This window comes from Poeciliopsis prolifica, unplaced genomic scaffold (genome assembly GCF_027474105.1).
Source record: "Poeciliopsis prolifica strain line A6 unplaced genomic scaffold, Auburn_PproV2 SCAFFOLD003, whole genome shotgun sequence".
NCBI lineage: Eukaryota > Metazoa > Chordata > Actinopteri > Cyprinodontiformes > Poeciliidae > Poeciliopsis > Poeciliopsis prolifica.
In genome coordinates, this window is record NW_026562378.1 from 8,847,548 (window position 1) to 8,861,374 (window position 13,827).

Here is a 13,827-nt window from a genome sequence, read left to right on the forward strand (position 1 = left end):
TTAAGGGTTTCAGAATGATTTGATAGATTCAAATTAATTTCAAAGTTTTCAGCTTTTTATTTGTAAAAAGCCTTTTTACTTCACAAGTATGCACCTCTTAGCTTTAGTCTTTCACATTCCGATGTTTCCACTAAAATGCAATAAATGTTATGGTTTATAAATGTATAATCATTTTTCAAGGGACAAGGTAGAATAGCAAATTGCACACTTCCCTGAATCCTGTTCTCGTTTCTGTCTTTTCTGTCAGGTGCTGGAAGCAGCCTGCATCAGAAATGTTCCAGTGTGAAGCAGCGCATCATCTCATCCAAACAGGAGTCCGGAGCAGGAGGAGGGACAGCAGTAGGAACCAGTGTAGCAGCAGGCCAGAGAGCTGAGGAAGCAGATGGCACGGAGGTCCAGAACAGTGATGTATCGGAGGGCCAGACTGAGCCCAATCCCTGTGGGGGGAGGAGTCGGGCAGGTGGAGGCGAGAGGAGGAATGGCAGGATAACCAAACCTTCCCTTCTCCCGCAGAGCAGCATGGAGGTGTCTTCTTCCACCTCAACCAACCAGGTGGAGGTACCCGACACCACCCAGAGCTCCCCTCTGTCTATTGCCAGCGACATGGCTGACAGCCCAGCTCTTGCCATTGGCACCGGCTTGTCACAAAGCACTGCTGTGTTCATGTCAGAGGTCACCACTCTCACTGGCGATTCGGTATACTCGGCCGGCCACACCCACCTGTTGGCTTCGACCCACGAGAGTACCACCACAGGGATCCTGTTGGCTGTGGCCCCTGACAACCAGAGGTTTGCATCGTTCAGTGGAGGGGTGGGATTAGGTGAAGGAGGAGAGCTGGTCTTGTCCAGCTCTTTAGACTCTGGAGTTGGAGTCAGCCTTCCTGAGACCACCATGACCTTTGACCCCGACTGCTTCCTCAACAATCCCAAGCAGGGCCAGACATACGGGGGAGGTGGAGGGAAGACAGAGGGATGCAATGGTGATGATGGGGGACTCCACTGCTCCACTAACGGCTTCGTTTACAACCCGGCACTCATCAACAACATCAAGACGGAGGCTACGCCACTGGAGCAGCCGCTGGCGACCCAGAGCAGCTACGTGGGCGAAGGAACCGGCCTTAGTCCCAGCACCACCCTGGAACAGATGGACTTCAGCGCTGTCATGTCCTCAGCCTGTGTCTCAAGCCTGAACCAGCCTTCACACCACCCCTCCCCGGGCCTCTTCCTCCAGGCCTCCACCCAGACAACGCAGCCCTCTCAGCTGCAGGTCAACGGCACCAAGGCAACCCAGGAATCCAGCGAAACGCGGGCCTACATCGGCCTCCCCCCGATGGTCACTGACTCTCCTGTCACTAACGGAGAAGCGCATACACACCTCCACCAAGTGAGCACAGACCAGCAGTCGCTGTGCGCGAGGAATGGGCAAGCCGCAGCAGTCGGGTCGTTTCCCCTGACGACACAAGACGTTGAGCAACCAGACAGCAGGAGCCACCAGGAGGTCGCAGCCTTAGAGAAACCGGCAGAAAACGGAGAAGATTTACTACTCAAGGCCGGGGATCCTCATGAGGCCTATGCGAGTGTTGACGCCAAGCATTTTCTCCAGCCCACAGATGACACAGGAGGGGGCAACGAGGGTGGAGGGGGCGGAGGAGGAACGGAAAGTGAAATCATATGTAATGGCGTGAGCATTTCAGGTGCCAGTAGTTCAGTGGTGGCCAGTCCTCAGTCGATAGGTGTAGGTGCAAACATCGAAGGTGCTCTCTACAGCTCTCCACTACCTCAGCAAGGTGCAGGGGTACCGGCGACGACAGCTGGGGCCGGGGCGGCTATCAGTCTGGAAGGGTTTGAAGCGTCATTTGGAAGCCAGTTCTCCGATCTTATCAATGATTTCATCTCCGTGGAGGGGTCTGGGGGAGGGGTGGCGGCGGCAGTGTCTGGGGTCCTGATGCCCCAGGAGGGCGCGGCAGGAGAGGAACACAGCACAGCGGCCGGCCACCTGCAGGCATCCGAGGTGGAGCAGGGGGCACTGGGACTGCTCCAGGAGACTGGCAGGCTGTTCGGCGTGACGGACTACTCCCCAGAGTGGTCTTATCCAGAGGTTAGTAAACCCAACATGTAATCATTATTTACTCATCACTGCTCCCCACGGGAAAATTAGTCCATGCTCCACATGATTGATGGTCGCTTGTAGTGACGTTAACTGTTGCAATCACGCTTAGCCCAGTTTGTACTGACAGCTTGGCTACAGTATGTGGTCATTAAGGAGGCCGAATATTTCAGACTCAGCTGATTGGGTTTTAATGAAATTTCAATTTTTCCCCAGATTCCCCTGGGTGGCCTCATTAATTTGAGCGTGTACCACTTCTAATAACTCAGACAGCAGTTCTGTCATTGAATTATGATGAAAGTTGAGGAAACTCTTCATCTTTGAACCACCGTGTTTTAAAAACAGTCTCATAGTGGAAATAATTATTAACAATTATTAAATAACACCCACATTTAACTTCAGATTTGTCTGGAATTTCTTTTTAAAATGAACGGTACTTTGCAAAAATATTCAGACCCTTTGAACTCCCCATTTTGTTCCAATCATGAACTTATATGTATATTATTAGGAATTTATGTGATAGACAAGTATAACTTAGGGCACAATTTTGCAGTGGAAAGAAAATGATTCATGGTTTTTAACATTTTGTTTGCAAAAAGTGCACCCTGTAGTCTGCTACTTATGAATTACTGGTGTTTAAAATGGAGCCTGGTGTTTTGTGGCCCTTGGAACAGTTTTGTATGATTTTATTTAATTTTTTTATAAATGTGAAATGTTAGGTACAACACAACATTTTCTCTTTGCAAAACCATGTCTTGTTTTGTTTTGGGGTTTTTGCTTTCATTTTAACATAAGAGCAAGTAAGACCTCAAACACTGAACATTTACTTTAGAAACAGACTTGGGTACAACCATTCTTCAATGTTAGTTAAATATGTTTTCAAACATTTTGTAGAGCAACAAAACATAAAACATTCAACCCAAAGAGTTAGGTAACTGTATAACTTTCTTTTAATAAAACAAGCATGTAAGACCCTTCTTCAGAGCTAGAATAATCTGCGTTATTATTTATTTTATCGACATGCAGATAAATAGAAAATAATTCACCATTAAATGATTTACAATTTTTCTCGGAGAAAAAAATATGATCCTTGAGTACTTTCAACATACAGTAATTGTCTGTACACACCACTGCAAACTTACCAAGACAGACTGCCCTCCTCCACTGCTCTAACCCTTACAGGTTAGTTATGATCCAATTCTTAAATGTAAATGACTGGTCATTAAATAATCCCATTCCAGGCTTACCTTAGAGTTAGACTAAACATAGATTGCATCAAAGAACTTGCTATTTGCTGATATATTAGCAGACTGAAAACGAGTTTTTCTGTTTTGACGCTGCTGTTGTGGTATCCACATCCTTTTCTCATTATCAGAGGTTTTTATGGCTCCTAAAAACCTCTGATGTAAGGATTTTGACAATCCTTTCAATGTAAGGATTTTGACAATCCTGTCAGAAAACGGTCGCTTTTTTTGTTTTTTTTTTGCTCCACAGGGGGGAGTCAAGGTGTTGATTACTGGTCCATGGTTGGAGTCCAGCAGTGAATACAGCTGCCTCTTCGACCACATCAGTGTCCCAGCTGCCCTCATCCAGCCTGGGGTGCTGCGCTGCTACTGCCCAGGTAACACACACCAACTTTTCTCCAAAATAAAGTGTATCAAACACTTAATATTCCACATATTCTTGTGTATACAAAGTGCTTTTCAGAGCAAAAAGACATGACCAAATATAAAAAAATAGGCTAAAGAAGACGGTAAAGAAGATACAGGAAGGAGCTGGCTCTATGTTTGCTGGATAAATAAGATATAAATCAGTTTAGAATATTCTTTCAGCAAGACACAGGAAAATATAGTAAATAATGCCCTCTACCTTGCTGTGTGGCCCGTATTAGGGCAACATTATGTTTGAATGAATGATTTTGTTTTTTAGCTGTATTGTGTGGAGTTTGTTCAGTGTTAACCAAAAAAATAAAAAATAAAAAAAAAACTAATAATTTCTTGATATCCGTCTTTTTTTCCAGCTCATGACACAGGACTGGTCATGCTGCAGGTGGCCATGGGTGGTGAGGTCATCTCTTCTTCTGTGGTGTTTGAATATAAGGCACGTGACCTACCAGCACTGCCATCTTCTCAGCACGACTGGCTGTCCCTGGATGGTGAGAGAAAATATTTGTTTCCTGAAGAGATAAACGTGTCTGTTCACTTTCAAGAGGAAAGAGTCTTTCGGTCATGCACATTTGCCTGACACATTTTTGAATGAGAAAAGTTATACTCTATGTGATTGTTCAAATTATTTCTCAACAGGCTAGAATAAAAAGTGATTAAAAGGATAAAAGAAAAACATATGAAAGGATAGCTTGAGCATAGATTAAGTGCTGTACTATAAACTGAACGATAATAACAGCAGTTCAGTCTTTTAACAGCTTGAGGCAGAAAGCTGTGTAGCAGTCGGGTGTTTCTACTTTTGATGTTGCAGTTTGCCCGATGGCAGCAGTTCAGGGAAAGGGTATGAGAAGTCTCTCAGAGCCTTGTTCCTGCAGCAGCTCTGAAGCAGATCTTGGACAGAGGGTATGGGCCCTTTCAACTCCCCTTGCTGTCCACTGCAGGGCCGTCTTATCTACCATATTGCAGCTGGAGTGCCATGCTGAGACGCCGTATGTCAGCCCTCTCCCAACCACAGCTTTGTGCACACTCTGGGAATGCTCGCAAGGCCTGATGTTTGTTTCGATTTCTTCAGAAACAAAAATTCAGTTTCTGCTGGCCCTGTTTCACAATCCCTTTGTCCTTTGAATAGATAAGGTCATGAAAGATCTAGACTCTGAGGAGATAAATGCTATCCCGTCTCTGCAGAATGGTTCTACGTGTGCCCCGGTTGTGACCTCTGGAAGTTATTAGCATAGATACAGAAAAGGTTTTAACTAACCTGAATGGAGAACACATAGCATATAATCACATATAAATCAAATATGATATGAACAATTATTAAATTTAGATGCTGATGATTTTATTTTATTTTTTAGAGTTTCTGAGGCATGGTCATTGCTGACCTATGACAGGTTCTTTATTTTATTTTAAAAAAACATGTTTTTTACTGCTTTCGTTGTGTTTTATTATGTTTTCTATATATATGCACGCTATACTTCAATATGAAATTTCCAGAGAGCATAACAAGCAGCAGCGACACAAATGGGTGAAGCTCAGGGAATGAATGTGATTTAGACATGCTATAACCAGGACCGGCACTAGATACTTGGGTTCCCTCAGCACAAATGCTTTGTGTTGCAGACTGGCCCACTCCTGAAATGAACAATAATCCAGTATCTGTCAGTATACAGATACTGACAGGATAAAATAAGGTTCATAAAGACAACAAACTCATAGCAGGATGAAAATAAGAAAACCAAGTTCAAAGAATGAACTTTAACTATGAGAATGTAATACATTCGCTGTTAGTGAAAGACTTGTTTTTGTGTCGTTTTTATGTGTATTTGTTTGATACAAACCCCTAAAAACAACTAAAAGATTTCATATGGAAATTGACCCATATAATCAAGACAAGTATTATTTTTTTTTTTCATAAGAATAAACTTATTTTATTTTATTTTTTACTGAACAAGATGGTTCACACCTTCTTCATTTTCTTATATTTTGCTACATTACCACTAAAAACTTCTGCATTATTATGATTTTGTGTTCTAGAACAACACGTTCCAGAATACAAGTCGGCATTTTAATGTGGAGGGTGTCCTACATGGTTTTCAGTATTTTTTTTTTTTTTGATAAATAAAAGACTGAGAAGTGTTGTGCATTTGTATTCCACCCAGTCTCCAGTCTTTTCCAGCTACTAAAAGACTTTTTGTGTTCTGCTTCTTCTTGTTGGACAAGTTGAATTTTGACCTACTATGACCAGAGAAACTTTTTCCACATATTTGCTGTATCCCCTTAATAGGTTTTGACAAACTCCAAACAGGATTTCATGCAGCTTTTTTTTTCAAAGCCACCTGCACCATTGACCTTTGGAGCTCCTCCAGAAATATGCCTCTTGGCTGCTTCCTTGAGTTGTGCTGCCCTTTCCCAACCTGTCAGCTTAGGTGGATGACCTTGTTTTGGTAGGTTCACACATGTGCCATAATCTTTTCTCTTTTTTTTTTTGGATGATGGATTATCTGTTCTCTTAGTGAGGCTTGGGGAAAATGAAAACTTATTCCCACTAAGCCTTTCTATGCCTGACCTTTATCACGTGTGGCTTGAAACTATAGTTTCAAAACAAAATCTCTGTTTTCACTGAACAGCTGGTTTCATATGGAAATTAAATTACACACTGGTGGACTCTGAGTAATTAGGTAACCTCAAAATGCAATTGCTTGTGGGTTTTATTTAATTCATTTGCTGCTTTTACCAATTTGAGAGGCATTATGTCATTATATGTCTGGACTGGTCTTGGAGTTGCTCCCATGGTTGCATTCTATCTGCATGCAAATTGATCATAAAATGGCAAATCAATTAGAATTGGTTGGTTGATTGATCGATAGATCGAGAATGGGACTCTACAGTGGTGTGGTGCATATTTTGAAGGTGTGAGCTACACCAGACTCACACTTCTTGCATTCACCTCTGGTTGCGTAACTTGTGAGTTTTATTGCATTCAACGCGGATTCAAACGAAGCTGAAGGACAACGACGCGTTCTTCCCTCTGATCTTTGGTGGCACTTATTGCAAGACGTCTTCGCGGCTCCAGGGTCAGCCTCTGTGTGTAAATATATCTCCCAATGCAGTTGCAGCCTGGAAACACATGGGTCCCATCGGCGATCCATGTCCTGACTCCACTTTCGCCCCCGTCTTTGCGTTGCGCAATGCGGCAATGCGGCTTTTTTAGTCACAGCACGCTGACTGTAATAAAGGACAAGGACATGACGGCGCGCACGGCGCTCCGTTTGACAGCAACAACCGCGGACGGCTCTTGTAAATGGGAGCCGATAAATGTGCGTACGCTGCGTCTCTGTCCGTAAAGTGAGGACGTGGAGACGCGACCTGCCTCGTTTCTGCACACATTCTGTTTTTGGCTTCACATATGAGGGCAAATACTCACTCCAGGAGAGGAGAGAGTGTTTGGGGGGTTAGGGACAAAAACTGCTATGTGCTATTAAACACGTGTCTGGACGCGGCACGGCCAGCACGCTGATGCCCAGGTCTGTGCAGTCTGCTGTGGCGATGACGAGCGAGCCTCCCGCAGCTCCAACAGTGGCGGGCGGATTTGAAGCGCTGCTCCCCATCACACACACAACGTGGAGAGAGACGGTTCCCTGTCTCTCCCGCCCTCCTTTCTTCCGTCCGTCCCTCCCCGCATTCGGCGTTTTTTTTTTTTTTATTTGTGTTTTTTTTTTTTTTTTTTTTTTTACGGCTGGAGAAGCGAAGCTGTGAGTCGTTCACCTCAGACTGATGGAGGTTTAGCAGAAGCGGGAACAGAAACCAAAACAGCAGCAGACACAAAGACTCTGATGGTATCTTCTCATCGCGCTGTTCTACTGACGTCCAGGTGTGTATTGTTTACAGCTGCTGTGCGGATCGCACTTATCTGCCATGTTGCAGCTGACAGACATGAAGGCGGCTGGGTTAATTCGTTGCCGTGGAGTCTTGTCCTTTGTTTTGTTTTTTTGTTGTTTTATTTTTTTATTATTTTTTATTATTTATTTATTTATTTGCAATCTAACTCATGACTGTAGCTACATTTGCAGTAAGACAGAAAATGGTTTGACTGAAGTGAACCGTGTTGCTTGTCTATTCCTGTTGGCTGACCTGATCGATTTCAGCACCAAGAGGAGGGGACAGCTCCGCTGATCCCTCCAGCCACAAAGGAAGGAGACTGGCTCCTGTAAAGGCCCATGACAACAACACAGAACTCAGGAGGCTTTCTTACCTGTTCGACTGCATACATTACATTTTTTATTTTATTTTATTTATTTTTTTGCTAAAATAACAATGGACAGTGACGTGCTCAAAAGGTATTGTTTCATAACCCTAACTTCGCCACAGTGTTATCCTTCTTTGGACTCCATGATGCTGTTTGTTCACTAATGTTCTCTAAAAACCCTGAGGTCTTTGCAAGGCAGTTGTATTTAGCCTTTTTTTTTTGTGACGCTAAAGAGCCATTATCGAAGTACTAGTAAATTTATTTTGACAGCAATGGAGCCGTGGAGCTTCTGGAGATCCAGAAAAACAGTAGTTAAATCTCATCTTCTACTCTAAACTCAAATGAAAACCATTTAAATATCTGCATTTAAATATCTGAAATATTATATATATATATATAAGATGACTTCAATGCTTTTCTTCCCTGCATACAGACTGCTGCTGGATGGTTGAATTGTACTCTGTTATTGTGAAACAGTCTGTGTGTGAATTTGTTTTTGTTTGATGTGTTCACAAGAGAACAACAAAGCGTTAATGTGTATGACAGCTACAATACAGGGATAGTTTTTTTTTTTGTTGTTTTTTACTCTATTAGGACTAAACTGCTCTCACCAAGATGTCAGAAAGATGGAAGCTCTTTAGCTGAACATGTTGCTCCACCCTCCCTGTTGATCCTGTGCTTTGAGGAGCATAAATAAACTAGGCAGTAACCAAAACAGAAAACTAAGCAAGCGAGCAGAAGATGAGATTACACTGGGTTTTTTTTTTTTCTTTTTTGTTGGTTTTTTTTTAAGAAGGACTCTGTAAAGCACTCTACCCACTAACCTAAATAAGGTAAACAGATTTAAACCTCTGGCCTGCATTTCCACAGACACCCAATTCAGGATGTCCATTCTGGAGCGTTTGGAGCAAATGGAGCAAAGGATGGCTGAAATAACCAATCAGAACCCTGGCTCAGAAGCCATGGCAACCAAGGGTGGAGGAGTGGAGGGGGGAGGAGCCAATGATCAGCGGTCGCAAGTAAGACATCGAGTCTGTTGTGTGGAAATGTTTCCTGTACAACTACATAAAAATATCTGACATTAAAGAAGAAGAAAAAGCATTGAAGTTAAGAAAATCAATCACGGTTAATTTGTAAACCTGTGTCATAAAGATGAAGTTTTATCCTACAACGTATTATTATTTTGACATCACAAAAATAATACAAAGGAAAACGACATATGAATTGATGCATAAAGCAAAAGATGATATTTTAATCTCATAATTCCATACTGTTACCTCTCTAAACCAGAATATTGTTGTTGTTTTGTTGTAACTGTAAAGAAAAAAGAAAATTGAAACAGCAGCGCAGAACCCAAATAAAGCCAGAGACTAGTATTGGCAGCTTGACATTTGGATAAAAGATTTCCCATCATTTATTTAATTTGCCTTTTTTTCCTTTCCAACCATCAGAGCTCCCCTGATCAGAGCACCTTTGAGGGTCGTGTGGTGGTGGTGTGTGAGAAGATGATGTCCCAGCCATGTTGGACTTCTTCAAACCAGCTCGTCCACAGTAAGAACTCCAGAGGAATGACGTTACTGCATCTGGCCGCAGCTCAGGGTTACGCGGGACTCATCCAGACACTCATCCGCTGGCGGTGAGTAACACTCAGACATGACCCTCCACTATGAAGATGAAGTAATTTCTCATTTGTTGCGTCGCTCTGCAGCACAAAGCATGCCGACAGCATTGACCTGGAACTGGAAGTGGATCCTCTTAACGTGGATCACTTCTCCTGCACGCCACTCGTGAGTGATCAATACTGTTACATTCTGCTTTTTTCACTTTTTTACCTGTGTGCATGAGATTTATGTTATTCTATCTTCTGCAGATGTGGGCGTGTGCTTTGGGCCACACTGAGGCAGCACTGGTTCTGTACCAGTGGGACCCAAGAGCTCTTGCCATTCCTGACTCTCTGGGTCGCCTGCCGCTGAATATCGCCCGATCCCGTGGTCACACTCGATTGGCCGAGCTCTTGGAGCAGCTGCAGCAGAGTCCTCAAACCAAGGGACAGCCTGCGGACAGTTGGATGGAGAAGTGGAAAGGAGGATCACAGAACAGAGGAATCAACAACAGCTCCAGCACCAACCCAACCCCAGGTCCAAAAGCATCTTGTGTTTGTTTTTCCAGAAGCATGATATATTTTGTTCAGAATTGAGGTATCGATTGATGAAGGAGACTAACTAGAAACATTTTTATAAGGTATTAAGGGAGTAGTCTGCACAAATGTGGTCAGTGATCGTGCCAAAGTCATAAAATCCATCCAGCATTTTATCTCAAGCTCACTCATTTTCTGTCTTGTATGATACGCGGCACTGGCAGACTGATTTTCTTAACTTAGAAAAGCTCTTTCTGAGCTTTTGTCCCAGCTTTAGATGCACTTAATGTTTACTGGTGAGACTAAATGGTACTAAGCTTAAAAGAAGGATAAAATCGTTAATTATGTTCTTTTTGCAATGTTAACACCACCCATCACTTAATTTGTAGAAGTTTAATAATACTACCAATGCATTTGTATTGTAAAAAATGCCCAATTTTTTTTTTTATTCTCAAGGATAAAGATAAAACCTTATGGAAGTATACTCCTTGAACGGCTTCACTTTTTGTTTTGTGAGAACTTCATCAAATTGTGATAGTATTCCATACAATGTTTTTCAAAAGTTTTGATAATAGAGATTTGAAATGTGAGCCCTGAATATGTGTTCACCATTATAACACATAAATATGCTGTAATCTAAACCCTTTCGTTGTGGCTCTCGCTGCATGTATAGAGTTGCTGCCCTGCTGGAAGGTGAACCCGCCTCTAAGATTTTACAGTATTTTGCTCCATCATTCTATAACCAGCTTCCCTGCCCCTGTTAAAGAAGAACATGCCACAGTGTGACACTGATGCCGTACTTTACTGCTGCAGTCCTGTGCTTGCAGTAATCTGAGGGGGTTTTCCGGTAAACAGCATTTCAGATGAAAGCGCAGCGTTCAGTGTTTGCCTCGTGTGACACAAAGGCCCCTTTTCTCATGTTTGCTGTGTTCCCTAAATAGCTTGCAACAAAATGCAAACAGGACAACCTTTTCATGATGCTGTTTGTTCACTAATGTTTTTTAACAAACCCCTGAGAGCTCCACAGAACAGCTGGATTTATCCTGAGATTGAATCGCACGCAGGCGGCTGTGGACTCGGTTCTAATTAAGTGTCTTCTGGAGGCAGTTGGCAGCACTGGATTTTATTTCGGGGTAGCAGATTAAAGGACTCTATTTGTAAAAAAAAAAAAAAAAAAAAAAACGGAAAAATAATGTATCACTTTCCTTCATTTCTATACTTATTCACTTTGTTGTATGAGCCTATCTCATCAACTTCCAGTAAAATACACTGAAGAATGTGACTACAATAAGTGATAACCATTTTGAGATGTCAAAGAGAGTGTAAATAATTTTGCGAGACACTGTTATTATGTGTTAACACAGGCAAGCGTCACTTCACAAATTATGCCAAACTGTAGTGACGCTGTTATCTAATACGAGACGTTTCTCCTTAAACATTCATTTTGGTTTGCTAAGAAATGAGAGCTCCTCACATTGTGAGTTAGTGTTGATTTTTTTTTTATTCTTGAATATTTTTTGGTTTAGTTGAACTCTGGTCATTTTTGTGACTGAGCAGGATGTAGTTTTTGGTAGAAATTTGTGGTATGTTGTAAGGTTTGTTGTCAATTGTAACTTTTTTTCAAATTATTTTCACATGTGCAGAGGTGAGAAGAAACAGAACAGAGAGCCAACCATTAAACCAGAGCTGGAGCCAAACTGGTCAAACACCCCAACCAGGAGCCAACGTGGAACAAGGAGGTCCGCCCCCAGCCAAGCGTCTCAAATCTAACCCCTCGAGCCAACAGCAGCTCGCCAACTCAGCCCCCGGCGCCAACACCATCAGCTCCCTCCTCGACTCTTCCCCGAGGCCTAATCCTCTCCAATCCATGTTACCCAAGTCCCAAAAAACTGAGCTCACCTACCAGAGAACACCTCTTTCCAGCTCCAGCCCGGACCGGCCTCAGTTCCCCGGTGCCCCGTTCTCTCACCTGCAGGCCAGGATAAGGAGGTCTGAGGGTGGCAACATGTGGAGCCTGAGACGGTCTCTTGGACAAAACAGTCTTGCCCGGAGAATTCAAGGAAAAGAACGGTTGGCCATTCATCTGCGGCAGAGGGTGCTGTCCGACAGGGGAGAGGAGACTGAGCTGCTGACCTACCAGGATAACTCAGATGACTTGCAGGTAGAGTGAGCAGTTTTATTTCGTTCTACTTAGATAATATTTTGGTGCAAGGAATACATTTTAGAAAATATAAGGCGCAATGATTCCATGCAGAACATAAGAAAGGTTAACTCTAAAACTTCCTTCACGTGTTTTAGGTGGACATCACGATGCTTGCTGATCACATCATGGATGTTTCAGCTGGAAGGCTTAAGCAGTCTGCACTCACTGAAACAGATTCTGCAAAGGTTGGCATCAGCAGTGACATAAAGTCACTGTCTGGTTATCTTGATGAGGTGGAAAGGTGAGTCCAAGTCTCCGATATTACCGTGGTTCTTTAAATAATTCATTAAATGTTTTATTGTGAAGTGAAAATGCAAGAAGAAGTTGCTATGTTAATGTATTTTTGTGTGTCACTCTCACAAGCGTTCAGCTTGGAATCTTGGTTTTATTTTTGTTTTCTGTGCAGGTTTCTAAAATCTAAGCCCCAGGCTGCAAGCCCCAAACCAAATTCACTCTCAGGGCTGGAGGAGCAGCCGACTCCTCATGCAAACCAAGCGCCCTCGTCTCCCTTTGACTGGAGCTCCTTCCTCTGTGCAGCTATGCAGGAGGAGAAGTGGAAAACAAACTCCTCTTGTCTAGCCATGACTGAGTCAGAGCAGCAAGAGCTGTACGAAACCATCAGGCGTGCTCTGCACTCCCTCAGAAAACACAAGGCAAGTATGACCTCCACTTCTGCCCCTGCAGACGGTGCGGCTGATGCGTATCTCGCTCTGTGATGCTTTCTTGCACTGTTGTCAATCAGGGCTCCGATGTGATCAGTAATTTTGTTGCATGTGCAATGTTAGGTTAAATTATTTCCAACATTCTTCTCAGGGTCCTATTCAGGAACAACACAAAGAGATTGCAGCAGTGATTCAACGCTGCTACAAGAGATACAAGCAGGTAAGATTGCTGATGTTAATAGAGACTTGTTTTTATTTGTTGGAATGGATTGTGTTGCACGTGTGTGTGTTAAAGAAAATACTCTGAATGTGTTGACTGGAAATTAATGTTCCTTCATGGCCATTATGAGAAACAATCGTTTGCTCCTGCTTCATCTGAATGTCTGATTCACACAGCAAATAGTTCTGGTTTATTTTTACTTATTTGGATGGGAATTGTGCAGACAAATCAGTCCTTATTCATTCCTTCTATATGTACTGCCAACTCTACTGTATAAAGCTATTCTTAATTAGCTCTCCAGGAACATGCCAATGACCAATTTTTTTATCCTTGTGTGATGACACAGGGAAACATCAGGACATTCAGGACACAGACCCCTGTGGATTGACTTAGGAAATTGATTTAGGGGTATCAGATTAAAGGGAGCTAGAATAAATGCAAGCACACTTTTCAGATATCTATAAAATAAAAAAAAAAAAAAAACATTTTGCAAGATTACAAAATTCAAAGAAAAATGTGGAAAAGTCCCAGGGGGTAAAATACTTGAGGAAGAAATGTAAGAAAAGAAATATACAAAAAAAATATTAGA

The 13,827-nt window shown here is 42.7% G+C and overlaps 1 protein-coding gene across 4 annotated transcripts in view; it reads left to right on the top strand.

Moving 5' to 3' along the window:
- The window catches only part of LOC129354618 (calmodulin-binding transcription activator 1-like), a 77,042-nt gene that overhangs the window by 54,732 nt on the left and 8,483 nt on the right, over window positions 1-13,827 (top strand). For all 4 annotated transcript variants that reach the window (XM_055024077.1, XM_055024066.1, XM_055024084.1 and 1 more), the window contains exons 8-18: window positions 248-2,097; window positions 3,601-3,727; window positions 4,127-4,261; window positions 8,887-9,035; window positions 9,468-9,652; window positions 9,725-9,803; window positions 9,887-10,154; window positions 11,797-12,314; window positions 12,452-12,597; window positions 12,763-13,009; window positions 13,170-13,238. In XM_055024077.1, coding sequence (XP_054880052.1) covers window positions 248-2,097; window positions 3,601-3,727; window positions 4,127-4,261; window positions 8,887-9,035; window positions 9,468-9,652; window positions 9,725-9,803; window positions 9,887-10,154; window positions 11,797-12,314; window positions 12,452-12,597; window positions 12,763-13,009; window positions 13,170-13,238 — 3,773 coding nt within the window. The remainder of the gene's footprint in view (window positions 1-247; window positions 2,098-3,600; window positions 3,728-4,126; window positions 4,262-8,886; window positions 9,036-9,467; window positions 9,653-9,724; window positions 9,804-9,886; window positions 10,155-11,796; window positions 12,315-12,451; window positions 12,598-12,762; window positions 13,010-13,169; window positions 13,239-13,827) is intronic.